Source organism: Centropristis striata, chromosome 7, assembly GCF_030273125.1.
Source record: "Centropristis striata isolate RG_2023a ecotype Rhode Island chromosome 7, C.striata_1.0, whole genome shotgun sequence".
NCBI lineage: Eukaryota > Metazoa > Chordata > Actinopteri > Perciformes > Serranidae > Centropristis > Centropristis striata.
Genome location: NC_081523.1, coordinates 21,590,550 through 21,608,844, shown reverse-complemented (window position 1 = coordinate 21,608,844; position 18,295 = coordinate 21,590,550). Strand labels below are relative to the sequence as shown.

Below are 18,295 nucleotides of genomic sequence, written 5' to 3'. Positions count from 1 at the left end.
GAGTCAGAAAGAACAAAAGAGAATTGTTATTACACAGGTGTACATAAATACATAGTGAAATTGGTATAAAAGAAAGAAGTAGGCACAGGAAAGCAATGTGCAACGTGAAAGCAATCTGATGATTGTTTGATGAGTCAGCGAGTAGTCTGACACAATGTCGGCAGTTCTACACATTAGTTTCTAAAATAAGAAAAGCAAAAATAAATTTTGGATCAAAGCTTCCTTACATGTATGTCTGTAAACCGGAAAACCTTTTCTGAGGTGTTATATTTAACGATTAAAACCCCCCAAAAAAGGTTAGTAGAGTTCACCTCCAACTACTCAGGAAGAAGAGACATGAATGGCTGATTTGATGCAAGCTCCACAGACTAATAGAAGAAAAACAAGATAGACAGATACTGAGAGGGCCACAGTGAGAGAGGAAAATCAGCCGATAAAAGATAAAAGCAAAAGAAAATGACATTGACTTTGTAAACAAAGCGAACAAATAGGGCATGCCTGTTTATCAGGCAAAATAAAAAACAGGACAGAGACATAAGACTGTGGCACACACAGCATGCTAAACACTGTGGCTCTCCACACAAAGAAAAAAAACACATTAAGGAGGGATGATAGGAGAGAAATAAAAGGTAACCCGGGCTGGTCTCTTCTGTTGAACCAAACCTTTTGCGGTTGTGATGCATTTGCAAAAGTCATAGCACCATTTCGCAGCAGATTCTTGAGATAGCTTTAAAATGGCATGTGCCCAAAACAATAATATAAAAGCAAAATTGTGAGGCGCATGAATTATCGACAGCTTCATCGCCCACCTAGAGTGTTTAAAAGCGAATTCTAACAAGATGTCATGGTGAGCCCATTTACCACTACTTATCTACAAAGTGTTTGCATTTGATTCCCACATACATACTCAGCGGGACTCAGTAAACCAAGAGGATGACTAACATGACAAAAAAGGACTATGGTGGATTGAGCGACAGAGAAAAGGGGAAAAGAGAGCGAGATAAAGACAGCTGTAGTCATAGTACGGATGTGTCGTGTGGTCTGATGAGCGAGGGAGGAAATTAGATCACTAAGTTCTTTATAATGGTCTGCATTGGGAAGATCTATAACGTGTAGTGTATATGCATAAGGAACGTGTCCTTACCAGAGCTCCAGTCCATCCTCCAGCAAATACACGTGCGGGGGCTGGGAAACATCGGTACTCAGCTGGATGACGGGAAGAAGGAATGGATACAGGTTCTTACTCTCTGCCCCCAAGCCCTGTGAGAACACACAGAAGCAGAAAGTCAATGCCAAATTAGGAAAACCTGACAAAACATACAGATTTAACCTCTTGAACTCTGCACGGACGCCAGCATCCTCAGCCGACTCTCTGTCTTTCAGAGGTTACAGTGGGTTCAGTCTTGACACTGTAATTATAACACATTCTACAAGACCATGGTATGTTGTCAGGAAGGAGCAATATAACGTCCAACATTTTGGTGAGGGAAAAACAGTCTATTCTCACAGGGCCCTGTGACCGCTGACCTTAAGGTATCTGAAAATGAGTTCTATGTGTACCCATTGATCTCACCTTTACAAACATGCCCACTGTATGCTAATCCCATGCAGTTTGGGCCAAAACCATGCAGTTTTTTTTATTTTTCTATATGTCCAACACTCGAATTGTATACACTGAATACGAGTGAAAAGTTGATGTTCTTATTGATTCAACAAACACATTTTTATTCATGTCTGATGATGTTAGTTCCCATCGTAGCGATTTCAATGTAGTGAGTATTTTTTTTAACTTAACCGCACTGTATAAAAGCTCCTGTTGTGACTTCTGAGATAACCAAAGCCTCATGAAACTGTGTAACAACAAGAAACCTACAGCATTCAGATGTCTTTCCTAGGTATATTAAGTATTAAGTAAAGAATCTAAAGTCTAAAGTTTTTGATATCAAACTAACTCTAACCACAGCATGGCTTTTTCTGTCGTTCTTTGAGGTCTTGGTGTATTAATGTGGTATTTTGAAGGGATTTCAGAATATTTTTATGAATTCTCTAGTGCCCCACCACTAAAAAAGACAAAGTTGGTCTATGATCGGGAGGGCTGGAGTGGAAAAGGTTAGGAACTGTACTTTATCTGCTTTAGCTTAATGGCTCTGACCATCCAAGTGTAGTGTAGAATGATAGACGTCAATATACAACTGCTATGACACAACCCTTCACAGAAATGCACATCTTGTCAGGGCACGCTGTTCCAATGCTACACTACTGGTGCGAAAGCATACTTCACTATCACAATATTTAAGATGTAGCAGAGCATGCATGCTGCAGGGTGTGTGCAACAGTTCCCACTTTCAATAACAAGGATATGTCGTAAATAGTGGCTTTTTATACTAATGTTTTGCTGCAACATACATTACATGCCTTAAGGGGCAAGAGTTGTATAGAGAATATTTATGTTCATTTTATGGCTCTATTAAAACAGCGTGGGTCCATTTACTTCAATTGGCTGAGAAAAAGGCTCAGGTGCAACTGCTCGATCTAATTCAATGTCCATTTAATGGTCATGCACATTCTAATGACTATCCAGGTGACATGGGGGATGCTCTTTGAAGTGTAATATAGAGAACCATTTGTTACACATTGTTGGACATGACGTATGTGGCTAGAATATATAAGTTGAGGAAGGAGAACAAGCTGCTGAGCAGTGTGTCATCTTGACCTCTACAGAACTACATGGCTTTTAACTCACGGAGGACCACCAGTGTTGCTGGGAACACAGTTAAACACTTTAAAAGAAAATACATTTTGAAAACAGATTATATCAAACACAAAGGGGTAAATTTCACTACAGTCATGCACATCATATGAAACATCATAGCTGGCACAATGTCTTTAAATTTGCATTTTACATATACATATATATATATATATATATATATATATATATTAGGGTTGTCAAAAGTATCGATACTCCAAAAATACCGATACTAAAACGTTGTATCCAGATACGATACTCATTTTCAAAAGTAACGAGTATCTGAAGCTTGTTATCATAGCTGCAATTTCTTCTTGCACAACTGTTTTTTATTATCAATATTTAACCTGTGGTTCTGTTAATTTTTACATGTTGCATGTTTCTTGTAAATAAAAATATTTCTGATAAATTTTGGGGTCTTTGTTTTTATCCTTGTGGTATCGAAAATGGTATCGAATATTTTCCTGAGTATCGGTATCGAGTTGAAAATATATATATATACCTGAATCAACATATGTATATATACCTGAATTTCATTGTATGCCTCATGAATTGGCAATAAAGGAATCTTTATCTACCTATCTATCTATCTTTATCTCACTTTGAAACAATTTTTTTTTAACAATGTTGAAAGTAGCTTTAGAACTCTACTGTACTGTTTATATGTCATTACATTGTATATAATAAAATCTATATTGAATTTGGTTACACGATTTGCTAATCCAAGCCCCTTCATCTGTAGACCTTCAGTGCCTCCCACAGTTTACCAGATGTGTACTTGTGTTACTTTTTCAAAGGGAATGTGTCTCTATCACTGAGCGTTTCATCTCCCACTGTGAAGTAATGCAGCAGCAGCCACATGGGGGTCCAAATCTTCCTGCAGGCTGAGACAGGCTGCTTCAGTGCTGTGGGCAATGGAACTTCTGTTTCAGGATATTTTCTTCTTAACTTCAGTCAGTGTTAACCCTGACTGATGTTGAGGCAAATGATTGAAAATAGAATATTATACAAGTTTCCCAACACGAAACACAACAGAGTCTTCACGTTGCACCTGAAGCTTTGTACTGCTAAAAAGTAAAAACTGAGGAGTTTTGACACATCTTGCTCTGTGATTTAAGCCATGTTTGCTCATTGTGTGAACAATTGAATCTGAGGCCAACAAAGCAGGGAAGACAGACAGAGCCTCTCTCCAGGTTGCCTCACCCAGTCAAGTCTCAATTTCTGGCAGGTGAGGCAAGGTAAAAAAAAAAAAAAGAAATTGCTGTCAGAGTAATCCAGCAATTTGGTGAAATGCGCCTGACCCAGGTCTCCCTAGCAGACATATTGGAACTCAGCCTGAGCAACATGTGGCCAGACGAGTAAAGCCACACCACTTATTGCCATATCCACTGAAAAGTACCACCTGTCATACCACAGAGCCTGTTAACTATACTCACAATGAAAAATAACCTCAACCTTCAACCTCAATTTTATTCCCTATAATAGCTTTTTGTTATTGTTTTGATTATTTCAATAGTTTGGTTAATGTGCTATTTTTTCGTGATCCTTGGAGAGATGAGAGCTGGCCTGCTGCAAAAACCATGGTGTGCCATTCAAATTTGTGATGTGTTTGGTATGGCAGATTATTCAGTAAATTTATATCTGACAACAACCATACGAAAAAAGACTAACGGAGACAAACGTCTCGACTTGAGCTGCTCTGTGTTCCAGTAAAGCCTAAAACTAGGCTCCCTTCACAGATGATGCATTTGTTTTGCATTTATTTCCCTTCTAATCAACATGTTTGTTATTTTACAGCCATTAGGTGAATGGCATTTCAATTTAAATAGCTGACATTTACTAGAGTTTATCGTGAAACAATGATGTTTCATTTTCTTCCATCATTTTATTGTAGACAACAGTTGGTAAGTGTGAAAAACACACTCACACACAGAGAAAGAACACAGCAGCCAAAAAAAGTGACAGGTGTAATGCTGTCGTAGCACTGGAAGTTGAGGATGCACCGTACCTGTACTAGGTGGATGAGTGTGGTGAGGATGGCACATCGAAGCATGTTGTGTTCTTCAGATTGCTTCCAGAGCAGGGGCAGGTACTGCACCAGACAGCCTACATATGGCCGGATCTGAAGCAGACGGAAATGATAAAGAAAAAGAAAAAGAAATTCAAGATTTAAAATGCATTACACTAGAAGCTACAGTATGTTGTGTAGCATTGCGTTGTTTGCTTTATTGTGCTGTAACCTACAGACAAACAACGATATGGACCACTGTTTGTGGCTCATTTCCAGATGTTTAAAACACATCCATCCTCATAAATATTTAATTTAACATAGAGTGCCTGTTAGCAGAAGCAGATCGTTCACATTTATTCTCCTACTCGAATACAGGAGAGCCGCGCCACAGCTCTGTCATACATATTTTTGTTTGAGATCCACGCTTCTGAAAAGTTCTGCAGTGCGTCTGGTCATAGACCCTTTTTCAGGGCACGACACTGTGACAAAGCAAAAAAAGCACAGGTGTAAATAATCACATTAAAAATGGCTCCATTCCATTCAGTGTCCCAGTCAGCGTTTGAGCATGCACAATGCCAGACCCCTGGAACCGGCTCACCTAAGGGAATGCAACCATCGTTAATGCACCTGTGCTCTTCCAGCTTTGACAAAACTAAATGTCTCCCCCATGAAAAGGGTCTATTGTTCAGTGTGTGCAATCAGCTCTGATGGCCGTAGCTCAGCTGGTACGTGCCGCACCTCGTGGAATCCAGGGTGTGCTGGGAGAGGAGCAGCTATTCACAGATGGTTCGTTGTGAAATTGTTTGTGTGTGTGAGAGAGAGCGAGGCAAGGAGGGGCTGAACGAATGCTGCTCGCAGCTCTACAGTGAAATACGATTTTACAAATTTTTTATAAATAAAAGCCAGCCTCAAGTGGCCATTCGAGGAACTGCTGTTTTTGGCACTGCTGCGTTGGCTTAATTTTAGCTCCAGAGGTTGCTGCTTGGCCTGGAAGTGTGGATAAAAGAAAAGAGAGAAACTATGCAATTAATGTAACATTTCCCCTTAAAGCTTTGTGTGTTTGGCCTTTTTCCAGCAGTTAAGTTAGACACCAATCCAAGCTGCTAGCTTAAAACATACTCGCTGTTGCAAATACAGAATACTTTACTTCTTTGTGTAACAGTGGAAATCAGAACACCATTGAGGTGGTCTATTGATGCCTCAACTCTGCAGTCTGTAAAAGTGCTTATGGGGGACAATTTGCCTGACACATGATGTGTGTTTACAGACTGATGGCAGCTACTGCAACAACAATCAAAGCTGCAACAACAATCAAAGCTGAACTTGTCTGTAAAGTAACATAATGATGTTCTGATTCTTCAGCATGCATTGTGAAAATATTCAGGCTTCACACATACGCCTCTTTCTTGACACCCATGTATACAGCTGATCTGATACCAACATACTTTATCTGAAGCAATGCCCCATGTGACATCATCCTTCATAACAATGTATTTTATAACAAAATTGGGTTGTATTTCTTGTTCTTCTCTCTAACCTTAGTTATATATTCCCTAAACGTCTTTCCGCCCTCTGTTAAATCAGGTACCTTTGTTTTAACAACTTGAAACATCTGGACGGTCAGACACCAAGTGGATGTCATCACTCTCATTCCTGTGTGAAATTGGAAAATGTGATTGCACACTGTGTAATTTAGGTGCGGTAGCTGTGCAGCCAGCCAACTCAGTATTGCACTGAATTACGGACTCCAAAAAGTTTTCTGACATTTTCTTGTGCTGACTTGTGCGAACCCTTTCTGTTCCCTGTAGCGTCTGTGTGGCCGAGCTCCAGACCCCACACTGGGATTTTTTGCTCCATTACACCTTTATGAGGACTTGGCTAGGGGCAGAGGGAACAGTAAAAAAGAAGAAATATGACATCCAGCCTTGAGGAGAAAGATAAAAAAAAGTGAGAAAAACAGCCCCACAAACCAGCCTGGGATGACTCTTGTGACACTGACAGCGGAAAAAGGATCAAATCATATCTGTCATCGTGCTCATTTCAACACAAGCTGCGCTCGTGGTCTCATTGCCTGGTTTTCTCAGCTGCTGCCACTCTTTGTGGGCTCGAAATCCCTTGTGAGAAGAGTTAGAATATTAATGGGACTTCCACTGACACTAGAAGTTTAGCCAGGGCCAGTGACTGGGGAAGACTTAACCAGACTGACAGTTCACAAGGATGAAAGCCATTTCTGTGAAAGATTTAAGTCAGGGGATCGTTGAAGGGAAGGTGCTTAAAAGGGATCTGAAAAGAGCCCAGGGGGGTCAAAAGGAAGGTCAATTTTTAAGGGTTGGCAGTTAAGTGGATTAGAACGACTTATTGGATACTAAGAAAAAAAATAAAAATCCATATGGCCACAAAAGCACTGCAGAGGCAAAGTGAGACTGTATCATCTTGGAAAATGAGAGCCGACATCAGAACAAGGGCTGCTTTAGGCCTTGTGATTTACAAAGAGTCAAGAAAAGGACTTATGGTCGCTTTTGCTGGTGCTGGTGTCTCGGGATGTGAAAAATCATTAATGTCTAGCTATCTTTTGAGGACAGACGGTTGTTTTACTTTGGTGGTCTGGGGCTAGTACAGGGTGACAGATGTTTTGTATCTGTGTTAGAATGTTTTTTACAGCTTCACATGTCCCCTGCAGAGTATGAATCGATGACTACAAAGATTATATCCCCGCAGTTGTCCAACACAAGGGCTCTTTCATAGATACTTAACACTTCACTTTACATACTTCAACTGACTTTAGAAAATAAATGGTAGGAAAAGTATGTGTGTATTTGTTCCAAGCACTTGAATTTTCAAATCTCACCTGGATGTTCACTCTCTCGATGACACAGGAGATGACATGGAGCACCTGCATTTTAGTGTCACACTCGGTCACCTGCTGCAACAACTGGAAGAGCAGCCCAAAGATGGACTCGAGGTACTAAAGCAAGAAAGGAAAATTTAGGAGTTAGAAAAAGGGGAAATGGAGAGCTAAAAATGTTGATTTATTCATTGATTTATATAACATTTTGATTCTACTCTAGAGGTGGGAATCGCCAGAGGCCCCACGACACGATTCTATCCCAACACTTGAGTCACAATACAATATTATTGTGATTTCAAGCATTTCGCGAGACAAAATATTGCGATTGAACTGTTTAACTGCATTTTGTGTCCACAAAATTAAATTCAATCAAGAATTGTTTTGTCAAATGAGAGAAAATTCTCAGTCTATTTATCTCACTTCAGTCTTTATATTTCTCCACAATGAGAGTCAAACCCACAGACTGACCAACAAAGTATTCAGTCAAATTGAACTTTTAATATCAAACATGTATGGACAACAATTGCAATATTTTCTCAAATGTTCCACAACTTTAGGCTCACTGCTCTGAATTTTTTTGAATGCAAAAATGCCGAACTTTGCAGCGTTATTTAAACAACTTCCCGACACGATATCCCACCTCTATTCTACATGTCGTTGAATTGAAAGCTCAGTTTGATCGTTTTTAATTTTTAAACTTTGGTTTTATGCAGTTGTCAGGGAGGAAAACAATGGTCTGTTGAAATTTACAGATCAAGACTCCATAAACTCAAAATAGCATAGGCATCAGCACTGATTTTTTTTTTTTTTAAACTGATAAGTGAATCAAATCATGACACCCCCATTAGTGATACATGTACTCACTGGGAGGAACTGCTCCGTCCGGAACTCGAAGTCATCAACAGGTGGTCATGAGTTAAGGATGAAATAAAACTACTTAGGACAAAGATGCAGGCAGTTCATCAGCAAACACCAAAACATTTATACATTTGCTATTATTCCATTTGCTTTGGAACACTTAAGGACTCATAAAGCTGGTATGCCTTCAGATGCAGAGAGTCTTCAACAGCAATCGTAATGGGAATTGCATGATCAAATTATTGGTTGCAAAAATAATGAAAAATACTAAAAGTGCAGGAAGGATATTGAGCTTCAGTGTTGTAGCTGTCTCAATCCGCACCTATGAGGAAATAAAGACAAAACAGATAATTCACAGTTCATTTGAAAAGCATTTCAAATATTAGGCCTCTATCAGTGTATCTGGATTGTTAGTTAATCAAAGCTGCACAGAGAGACCACATACTAAGTGTACTCAGTGAAGAAAACGTCGGGTTACTTAACGTAATCCCTGGTTCTTTGATAACAGAGTGAGGTGTTTCACTATGGGAATCGCTTAATGCGTGACCAACTACGGAAGCTCCAATGACACCACGTCTGTCTTTGACAGACAGGTCGACCTGTGGGGAGGGCCCCGCCCTCCTTTATTATAAGGGTCGACTGCACTGACCAGGTCATTCTTAAACGGTTTCTTCCCTTACCGGGCAAGGAGGGAAGTGTTGGTGAAACACCTCACTCTGTTATCAAAGAACCAGGGATTACGTTAAGTAACCCGACGTTCTTTTTCTAACTTCGTTCGGTGTTTCACTATGGGAGATATAGCCCACTCCCGGATTGCCTACTCTCCCAAAGCCATATGGCATCCTTAAACCTAGTCCATGACTAAACAGTCCCTGGAGTCCCTGTCTCCAGTACTGCATGAGCTAAGGATGGACCTGAAACATCCAACCTGTAAAACCTTACAAATGTGTGCGGTGTAGCCCAGCTTGCCGCGGCACAAATGTCCTCCACTAGCACTCCTTTAAACAGGGCCCATGATGTAGCCATGGCCCTAGTGGAGTGAGCCTTTAAATCTAAAGGAGGCTGCAGGCCTTTACACCTGTAAGCTAGCCCTATTGCCTCCACAAGCCAGTGGGACAGCCTCTGGCGAGACAGAGCTTTCCCCTTGAACTGTTTAGCCCAAGACACAAACAGCTGGTCGTTTCTCCTGAAACTTGCTGTCCTGTTTACATAAACGTGCAATGCCCTCACTGGGCATAAAGCATTTAACCTCTGCTCCTCAGCTGATGAAAACGGAGGAGGGTGAAAAGCCCTCAGCTCGACTGTGGGGCATCTATACGCAGACTCCACAACCTTAGGAACAAAGGTCGGGTTGGGCCGTAGACATACTTTTGAAAGCCCAGGGCCAAACTGCAGGCATGCTGGGCGAGTGGACAGAGCATGTAAATCACTCACCCGCTTGGCTGTAGTCAGAGCCAAGAGCAATGCCGTTTTGAGTGAGAGAAACTTCAAACCCACACCCTCCAAAGGTTCAAATGGGTGTTGTGAGAGGGCGTCTAACACCACTGACAAATCCCATAAAGGTACCAGGGACCTAGAGACTGGGAGTTTACGACGTACACCATTCATAAAGCGACACACCAAAGGGTGTTGCCCTGCTGGTTTGTCACCCAGCCCTATGTGGCATGCTGAAATGGCAGCCAGGTAAACCTTAATTGTGGAAAAAGCCTTTCCCCTGTCCAACAGATCCTGAAGAAAACAGAGGATATCCACAACCGAACATTGAAAAGAGACAATATGTCGCACCTCACACCACTCCTCAAACACTCGCCATTTACAGCTGTATAATGAGCGAGTAGAGGGGGCTCTCGCACACTGAATAGTGTCGATCACACCGGGGGGCAAACCAACTGCGTTTAAATTCAGCCTTTCACGGGCCAGGCCCATAGTGCTACCTGTTCTGGATGAGGGTGGTAAATCTCCCCTCGAGCCTGAGACAGCAGATCCCTTCGCAGAGGGAGGGGCCATGGTTGGCCCGAAAGCAATTGCACTATTTCCGCCACCCAATGCTTGGATGGCCATCGTGGGGCTATCAGAATCAGTGACAGGCCCCGCTTCCTCACTCTGGAAAGAGTGGGGGAGATTAGGCTGAGAGGAGGGAAGGCATACAGCAGAACGTTCGGCCATGGGTGGGCCAGAGCGTCTATCCCCAACGGTGCGTTTACGTCCGCCAGGGAGAAGTACAGGGGGCACTGCGTGTTTTCCTGCGATGCGAAGAGATCTACGGCAGCCTGCCCAAATCTCTGCCACACCTGTGCCACTACCTGTGGGTGAAGCTTCCATTCCCCGAATAGAGGATTTCCTCTTGACAGAAGATCTGCTCCTATGTTCAAGACTCCTGGCACGTGCGTCGCTCGTAGCGACCCCAGCCGGTCGCTGGACCACAACATTATTTTCCGTGCCAGACTGTGTAGCTGCAGGGAGCGTGTGCCGCCCTGCCGATTTATGTACGCTACCACTGTGGAGTTGTCTGACTTTAGCAGAACATGTTTCCCCCTGAGGAATGGAAGAAAGTGTTTCAGAGCTAAAAACACTGCCATCAACTCCAGATAATTTATGTGAGCATGAGCCAGCTCCACCGACCAAATGCCGTTCACTGCTCTGCCCCCGAAGGTCGCTCCCCATCCCTTTAAGGAAGCGTCCGTCGTCATGACAACCCTCTCCGCTACTGCCCCCAGGCGCACACCCCGAGAGAAAATAGCCGGGTCCCGCCACTGACGGAGAGCCGCCATACACTCCGGTGACACCGTCACCAAACGACGGAGATGACGGCGGGGGCATAGTTTTAATGATGCCACCCATCTCTGTACATCCCTCATCATAAGGAGCCCGAGCCTCACCACTGATATAACTGACGCCATCAGACCCAAGAGTCGTAGACAGAGTCTGAACGGCACCGCGGCTTTCAGTTGGAAGCGCGCCAGGCACTGTCTGAATGACGTTATTCTCTCCTCCGAGAGACTGACACAATATCTGAGGGAGTTTAAACTCAGACCCAGGTAGACAGTGCATTGAGTGGGCTGTAATCGGCTCTTGGACCAATTTATTCTGAAACCCAGGCCCGTGAGGTGGGACGTTAACTTCTCCGCATCCTTGATTGCCTGTTCTTGTGAATGAGAGCATATCAGGTAATCGTCTATGTACGAAAATACTCTGATGCCGCTGCTCCTTAACGGAGATAGCGCTGCTTCCACGCACTTGCTGAACACCCGAGGGGCCAGTGACAGACCAAAAGGGATAGTTTGATACTCGTAGGCTTTGCCTTGGTAAGCAAACCTGAGAAACTTCCTGTGTGCGGGGAGAATATCGACGTGAAAATATGCGTCTGCCAGGTCGATCGTTATAAACCAATCGCCCGGGCGAATCGATTGACAAAGCACCTTGTGTGTCAACATTCTGAACGTGTATTTCCTTAAATGTTTGTTTAATACACGAAGATCTAAAATAGGACGGAGAGCAGGTCCCCCTTTCTTTGGAATGAGAAAGTAGCGGGAGTAAAACCCTTGCTGACTCTCCTCGTTCGGGACCATTCTGATCGCTCTCTTGTGTAAAAGAGAGTTGATCTCGTCCTGCAGCACCTGCGCTGCTTCTCCATCCGCTACTGAATCTAACACACCGTTGAACCTCGGTGGTTTCATAGCGAATTGCAGTCTGTACCCTCGCGAAACAGTCGCCAGGACCCAGGGGTGAACTGCGCATGCGCGCCAGCGTTCTACCTGCGCAGCCAGAGGCCCCCTGAAGCACTGCACTGTCTCTCCTACCGTGGGTAGAGAGAGACAACCCTCCGGAGGGGTGTGAGCGCCCTCTGGAGGGAGGGAAGAGGAATGACCCTGTTCCCTTATACTGTTTGTTTTTATCATTTTTTGTTTTGTGTACTTTGCCCTCAGCTGTGAGCTTGGATGCAAACGTACAGACTTTATTTCTTTCAATATGGGGATGTGAACTACTGTTTGAGAACAGTGAACATCCTGTGCTTGGTGACACATTAACAACCCCTCTGTCTCCTCGCTCACCTCTGGAGGAGGGACCCCTTGGCTTTCGGCTGGAACGGGAGCCTCCGCGCTGAACATTGAGGGGGTAAAACTCACATCCTCTCCTCTCCGCCTTTTCGCAGGTGGAGGAGGGGGTGACGGGCCGGCTTGAAACGTTAGGATGGCCGTTTCTTCCTCCCCTCCACGGGGTTGGAAGGACGGCGCTTCGCCGCCGCAGCCGCGAACGACTGTTTTCCCCAGGGTCTGTTATTACCGGCTCTCTCTCTCGGCGGCTGATCGTTGCGGCTAGCCCCGGGCTTATGGGTTGGCTTGCTGTCGTGCTGCCTTCCTCTCGCTGCGGCGGCCGCTGCAGCGAAGCCTGTACGGGCTGGGGGGCGCGGTGTCTGCTTACGAGGCAGACACAAGTCGAAAGCCTCCCCTTCCTGTTTTCTGAGAGTGCTGGTTTCTCTCATTTTCTCGAGGGCTGGGCCGAAAAGACCCTTGGTGGGGTCGTATGTCGCGTCCATCACTTCGGCTTTCTGGGCATCCCCTAAGCCTGACAGGTTGAGCCACAAAGCCCTCTCCCCTGAGACCGCCAGCCCCATGACGCGGCCGCAGCCCTGCACCGCGCCACGGGAGGAACGTAACAGTAAATCATTCACCACGCAAATCTCGTCCCAGAGTACTGGATTTGGAACTCCAGAATCTAGTTGTTGGCCCATTTCCTCTAATATCTCAGCCTGGTAAGCTGACAACAGCGTGACAGCGTTCAGAGAACAGACAGACTGAGCTGCGTATTTATACATTCTCTGATAAATGGCAGCGGTCGTTCGTTCTACTTTACCGGGCAGTGAGACGTTAGAGGCCGCAGAAACGGACCGGCGATTCGGGTGGAGGTGGTACGCCACTGAAGGCTCCACGGCTGGGGGTTCAGCCAGCCCCAGGTCAGCCATGCCATGCACCTCTAGTTTAGAGTGGCCCTGTGTGGCAAGTTTGCTTTTATAAGGGCTAGACCAAAAACGGCTCATTTCCTTCATGCATGCTGGGACTGCTGGAAGGAGCTGTTTAGCCGGAGGCTGGGCTGGAGGAAGCCTTTTACCATCGTATAGGTCCCTCACCGTCCCCTCCGTGCCCTGGGCCGCTGGCCATGGGATGTTTAGCTTGGCAGCGGCGCGCTTGCAAACCTCATACAAGTTGTTATCGACCGGTGAGGCCGCATCAGCACTGCTGGGGGGTCTGGATTCTAGAGTGGGGAAGGTGGAATCCTCCTCCCCTTCCTCCATATCATCCATATCGAGGATGTCAGAACTGGCATCGCCGTCTGCATCGTCGCTCCCCGCTAAGAGACCTTCGAACAGCGGAGGCATGTCCAGTGGCTCTAGCTCGTCCATCGCGTCGGCCCAGCTCGTCGAGACTGGCCGCTGATGGGCAGTGGGGTTTGCTCTTGCCTCGGTGGTTTTAGCCAGGCATGGGTCCTGGCTGTTAATGTTAGCCACCGCAACCCTCAGTCTCCTCTCTAGTATTTTTTCAGTCATGGTGGCGCAGTGAGCGCAGACCTGCGGGTCAGCTAGTGAAGCCTGGGCGTGTTTAGCGCCCATGCACACTATACATAGCGGGTGTGGATCCCTGCCCGAAATGATGGCTCCGCATGACGCAGGGCAAGGCCGGGACGCACCCCCCGCTTCCTTGGGCTCGGACCCTTTGGCGGGGGTCGCGGGCACAGACATGATGACTAGAGAAGTAGAAAGAAGCTAGGCTGTTAACCTAGATATCTTGCAAGAAAAAACAAGACTCGTCGTAACACGTTAGTCTTGTAACAGAGCACCGGCTATAGCTAGTGTAACCTCACTACAACCCGTACCCTGTGGAGGATAGCCCGCCGTTACGCGATGGCTATGCGTCGGGAGTCTGGTTAGCCACCAGCTAATGTTTAGCTAACCCGACCGGGCTCGCCTGAAGCTATCGCCCTAAATAATCGCTTGCTGCTCGGTAAACAAATACCAAGTCGCTCGCGAGAATAGCTCGCCACAACGCGGTCGCTATTCCAATAAAGCTTAAACTCACTTTATTTCAATGACGAAAATTTTCAGCACAGTCCAGAGTCGTAATCGGAACCGCGCTAGGCGACGTAGCTCCTTGACGGGACGTCTGATAGCAGTTAAGCAAGTCCGACTCGTCCGGATGCGCTGAAGGAGCTTAAATGTAGATTATTCCGCATGGGAAGAAAGCGAGAATGACCTGGTCAGTGCAGTCGACCCTTATAATAAAGGAGGGCGGGGCCCTCCCCACAGGTCGACCTGTCTGTCAAAGACAGACGTGGTGTCATTGGAGCTTCCGTAGTTGGTCACGCATTAAGCGATTCCCATAGTGAAACACCGAACGAAGTTAGAAAAAGAACTATACTGATAGAGCAAAAGAAATATAGAATTACATAACGTTAAACAGGAGAAGATTGGTTGAATTGCTGCCTGTGCAGCTGTGGCAAACATACAAACTATAATTCAATTTTCCCTTAATAGGAGCCTCAGAAAGACCACAACAATGAGTTCCCACTCCAGCAAAAGCTTTTAATAGATGAACACTCTGGGAGTGTGCACCTGCAGCAAGTTAGCGAAATACAGGCTGTCTATTGTTATAAAAAGGAAACGTACCCTCCACCCTTATAGACTCTAGAAGTGTAATCTAGCTGTAGCACAGAGATGGAGGTGGAAATGTCCACCAGGGAGAAAGAGATTAAAGGCGGTAAAGGAGTGAAGAGAAAGGTGTGAGACTGAGAACTCAATTACAGCCAGTCCTTGCTCCTAACAATTTTACAACACATTTAAAGTAAGAAAGTCATCTATGGGAGGAGGTGGAGGGGTGAGGGTGCAACTGAGGCTGTGTGTGTGTGTGTGTGTGTGTGTGTGTGTGTGTGTGTGTGTGTGTGTGTGTGTGTGTGTGTGTGTGTGTGTGTGCGTGTGCATGTGCGTGTGCGTGTGCAGTGTTGTCGACAATCGTTAATCACTTTACTATTAAAGGACTCTTTAAGGTTTATAATGGAATTTTAGTCCAAATATCTTCAGGTGTATTTGACTGTTTTTTTATTCTTCACACAGCTACATTATTTCTTAAAGCTTAAGATCCTTTGAGCAATTTTCTTTTGAAGACCGGTGCCATTTCAAGTTTTGGATTTTTTTTGCTTGCCACAAGACACAAGAAAAAAGTTAGGAAACTTTCCTTGAGCTATAAATTCTATTTGAATAACTGTCACTATAGATACACAGTGTTTATTATGGTCCCCATTACAGCAATCGTATGTTAAATAAGCTAGGTTTGAGCATAAAAAGTAGGTGTCTGTCTTCCCTCGTGTGATAAACAAATTACATGGGGGAAAAAAAAGCTTTTCTTTGTTGTTTATATTCTACTGCAGAGAGTTCTATAGCATAACCCAATACTAGCTGGAAAAATAAATCATAGCAATCTCTATGTGAATTATTCCACATCAATAAATATACTAAACCCTATATCATAAATATGTTGTTTTGAAAAACGGCATACATTTGCAGCAAGAAAATATTTTGTTAAATATTTGATTTTTCTGTTTATAAATCATTAATATATCCATATTTGTAGTCGAGGCTCTTAAAAACTCACAAGCTGTCTCCATTGAAGTGGTTTCTCTTTGCCTACTCTCTGCTTTTCAAACTTTTAATGCCAATCAATTCACTTCAAAAGGTAAGTCGGCTTTCTGGAAGTTACTTGTTTTGCACCATGCTTTTATTTTCACGCTTCAAACCAAAGCATAAGCTCAGTGGTATCACACTTCACTAGCTGGTGCATTTACCAATTTTGAAGTGACTGATTTAAATAAGCAGCAGGCTTTATAAAAAATAAAAAAAAATCCTCATGAAAACAACTTCCATATCTTTAGTGCGCAACCTGTCACTGCTGCAGAAGATAACAGCAAAGTTACTGATCTCAGCTTTAAAGATTTAACTTTTCCACATTAAAATGTATAAATGGCTAGATCTATGTTCTTCTGAACTTGTGTACTCAGATTATACCATGTTTGCAACAATGTTCAAACCCATAGAAATCTGTCATTTTAATCAAAGTAACAATCTGTTTAATATGGTCGCCTGTCAGTGGTGTTATTTCCCCTTCGTGCAGGTCTCAGGCCAGGGATGTGATTCTCTTCCTGAAAGCTGTTATATTTAGACATTTTATCCAGTTTTAAACTAGATTTCTATGATACACTTTGTAGATTTTGGTCGTTTTTAACTGTAGATATTGACCAGATGAAGGGTTTTAGTCATTGAACGACTAAATCTTCAGTTCAGAGAAATAAGCTGAGCAAACATTAGTGGCAGCTGAGCTCAGGTAGCTCATGTGTCCACCCAAGACTGTCGGAAAAGTTTTAATCATGAGGTAGTTTGTTTTGAAGAGGAGGAAAAGTCTGTGGATAATTCGGCTACTGATAAAAACCTTCTGAACGATGAACACTAAAGGAATCTCTCTACTGCTTGACGTCACAAAACCCCATCTTCAGTTATTGTTTTGAGTGAGAAACCCTTAGCTGCAGAATGTTACATACTGTCCATTTAAAACGCATGATGAAATTCATACTTTTTATGAAGAGCATGTGTTTAAAAAGCACTAAAAAGCATGCAGACTCTTCGGCAGCCACGACACTGTCTGTGTTAAACAAGAAATAGCACTGCAATAACAATAATTTAACATGGTTTTGTCAAAGGTGCGTATGTTATCAATAGTTAACGTTGTAACAACAGCAATGATTTCCCTTTTATTGCCTCAAGCATAACATCTGGACACCATGAGTAAAAATACTGTTGTTTCCATGGAACATGGCATGAAAAGGAGTCATTAAAAACACATTTATAAGACTGAAATTATTTGCATAATCCATATGCAATGATGTTTTATATTCATATTGAACAGGCTATGGGTTTTTTAATGTGGTCTTAACGAGGCAAAGAAAAAGTTTCATCTTCTTCCGAAGAAGAACAGCATGGCAGAAAATTGGCAATCTATTCAAACAGACATGAAAGCCTACTTCCCGTCATTGTAAATGCATGTGATGTAAATTTAAATTGCTTCGTTCACAAGAAATTCAAACATTCATCCTATGTTCAAATATGAAAATAAGAAAGACCACTGTAAAATGTATATTCAAGACATTAAATTGCTTAAAGCTGAACTGACACTTTGTTGGATTTGGAGATGTACAATTCCCCCCCTGTGATGCAAGATCATAAAATACAGAATAATGTTTGAGTAATGCTGCATGCATTAACAAGCAACAAAAGGAGAACGTTGATGAATGAGGCCCATCAGTTGCCATCAGCACTGGCCTTGTTGGCAATTCAAACACTAATGAGAGAAACTGCATTTCAATTCTACAGCAAAGTGTGGAAGATAATAGATTGCTTGATGAAATACTTGGATGGGTCTAATAACACACACACACAAAACACACACACAACACACACACAACACACACACACATACACACACAATAATCCAGTGAAAACATTTGCCTCACATCATTATTCAGTCTCAGGGGATACTAAAAAAACAGTGGGTTCAAACTGAATTTAAAAGTGATTGAAAGTTTAATCAGTGAAAATTACACTGAAAGCTTCACCTTGGCAACTACTCATCAAACGCAACACCAGATCCCTAAACATGATAACTATGTGCATCAGTTTATTATTTATTGTTATTATTATTGTCCTATTTGCATGCATGTTAACAAAAATGTGCACACACTCAACAGGTGCAAAAACAGTTATGACTTCTAAGTATCTATGACATATTTA

At 43.5% G+C, this 18,295-nt stretch overlaps 1 protein-coding gene across 1 annotated transcript in view; it reads right to left on the bottom strand.

Annotated features, from left to right (window-relative positions):
- Positions 1-18,295, bottom strand: part of ipo11 (importin 11) — a 141,710-nt gene that overhangs the window by 56,307 nt on the left and 67,108 nt on the right. The window contains exons 17-21 of the mRNA XM_059336479.1: positions 8,755-8,788; positions 8,473-8,513; positions 7,609-7,725; positions 4,758-4,871; positions 1,145-1,260 (exon numbers count right to left, since the gene is read on the bottom strand). Of these exons, the coding sequence (XP_059192462.1) occupies positions 1,145-1,260; positions 4,758-4,871; positions 7,609-7,725; positions 8,473-8,513; positions 8,755-8,788 (422 nt within the window). The remainder of the gene's footprint in view (positions 1-1,144; positions 1,261-4,757; positions 4,872-7,608; positions 7,726-8,472; positions 8,514-8,754; positions 8,789-18,295) is intronic.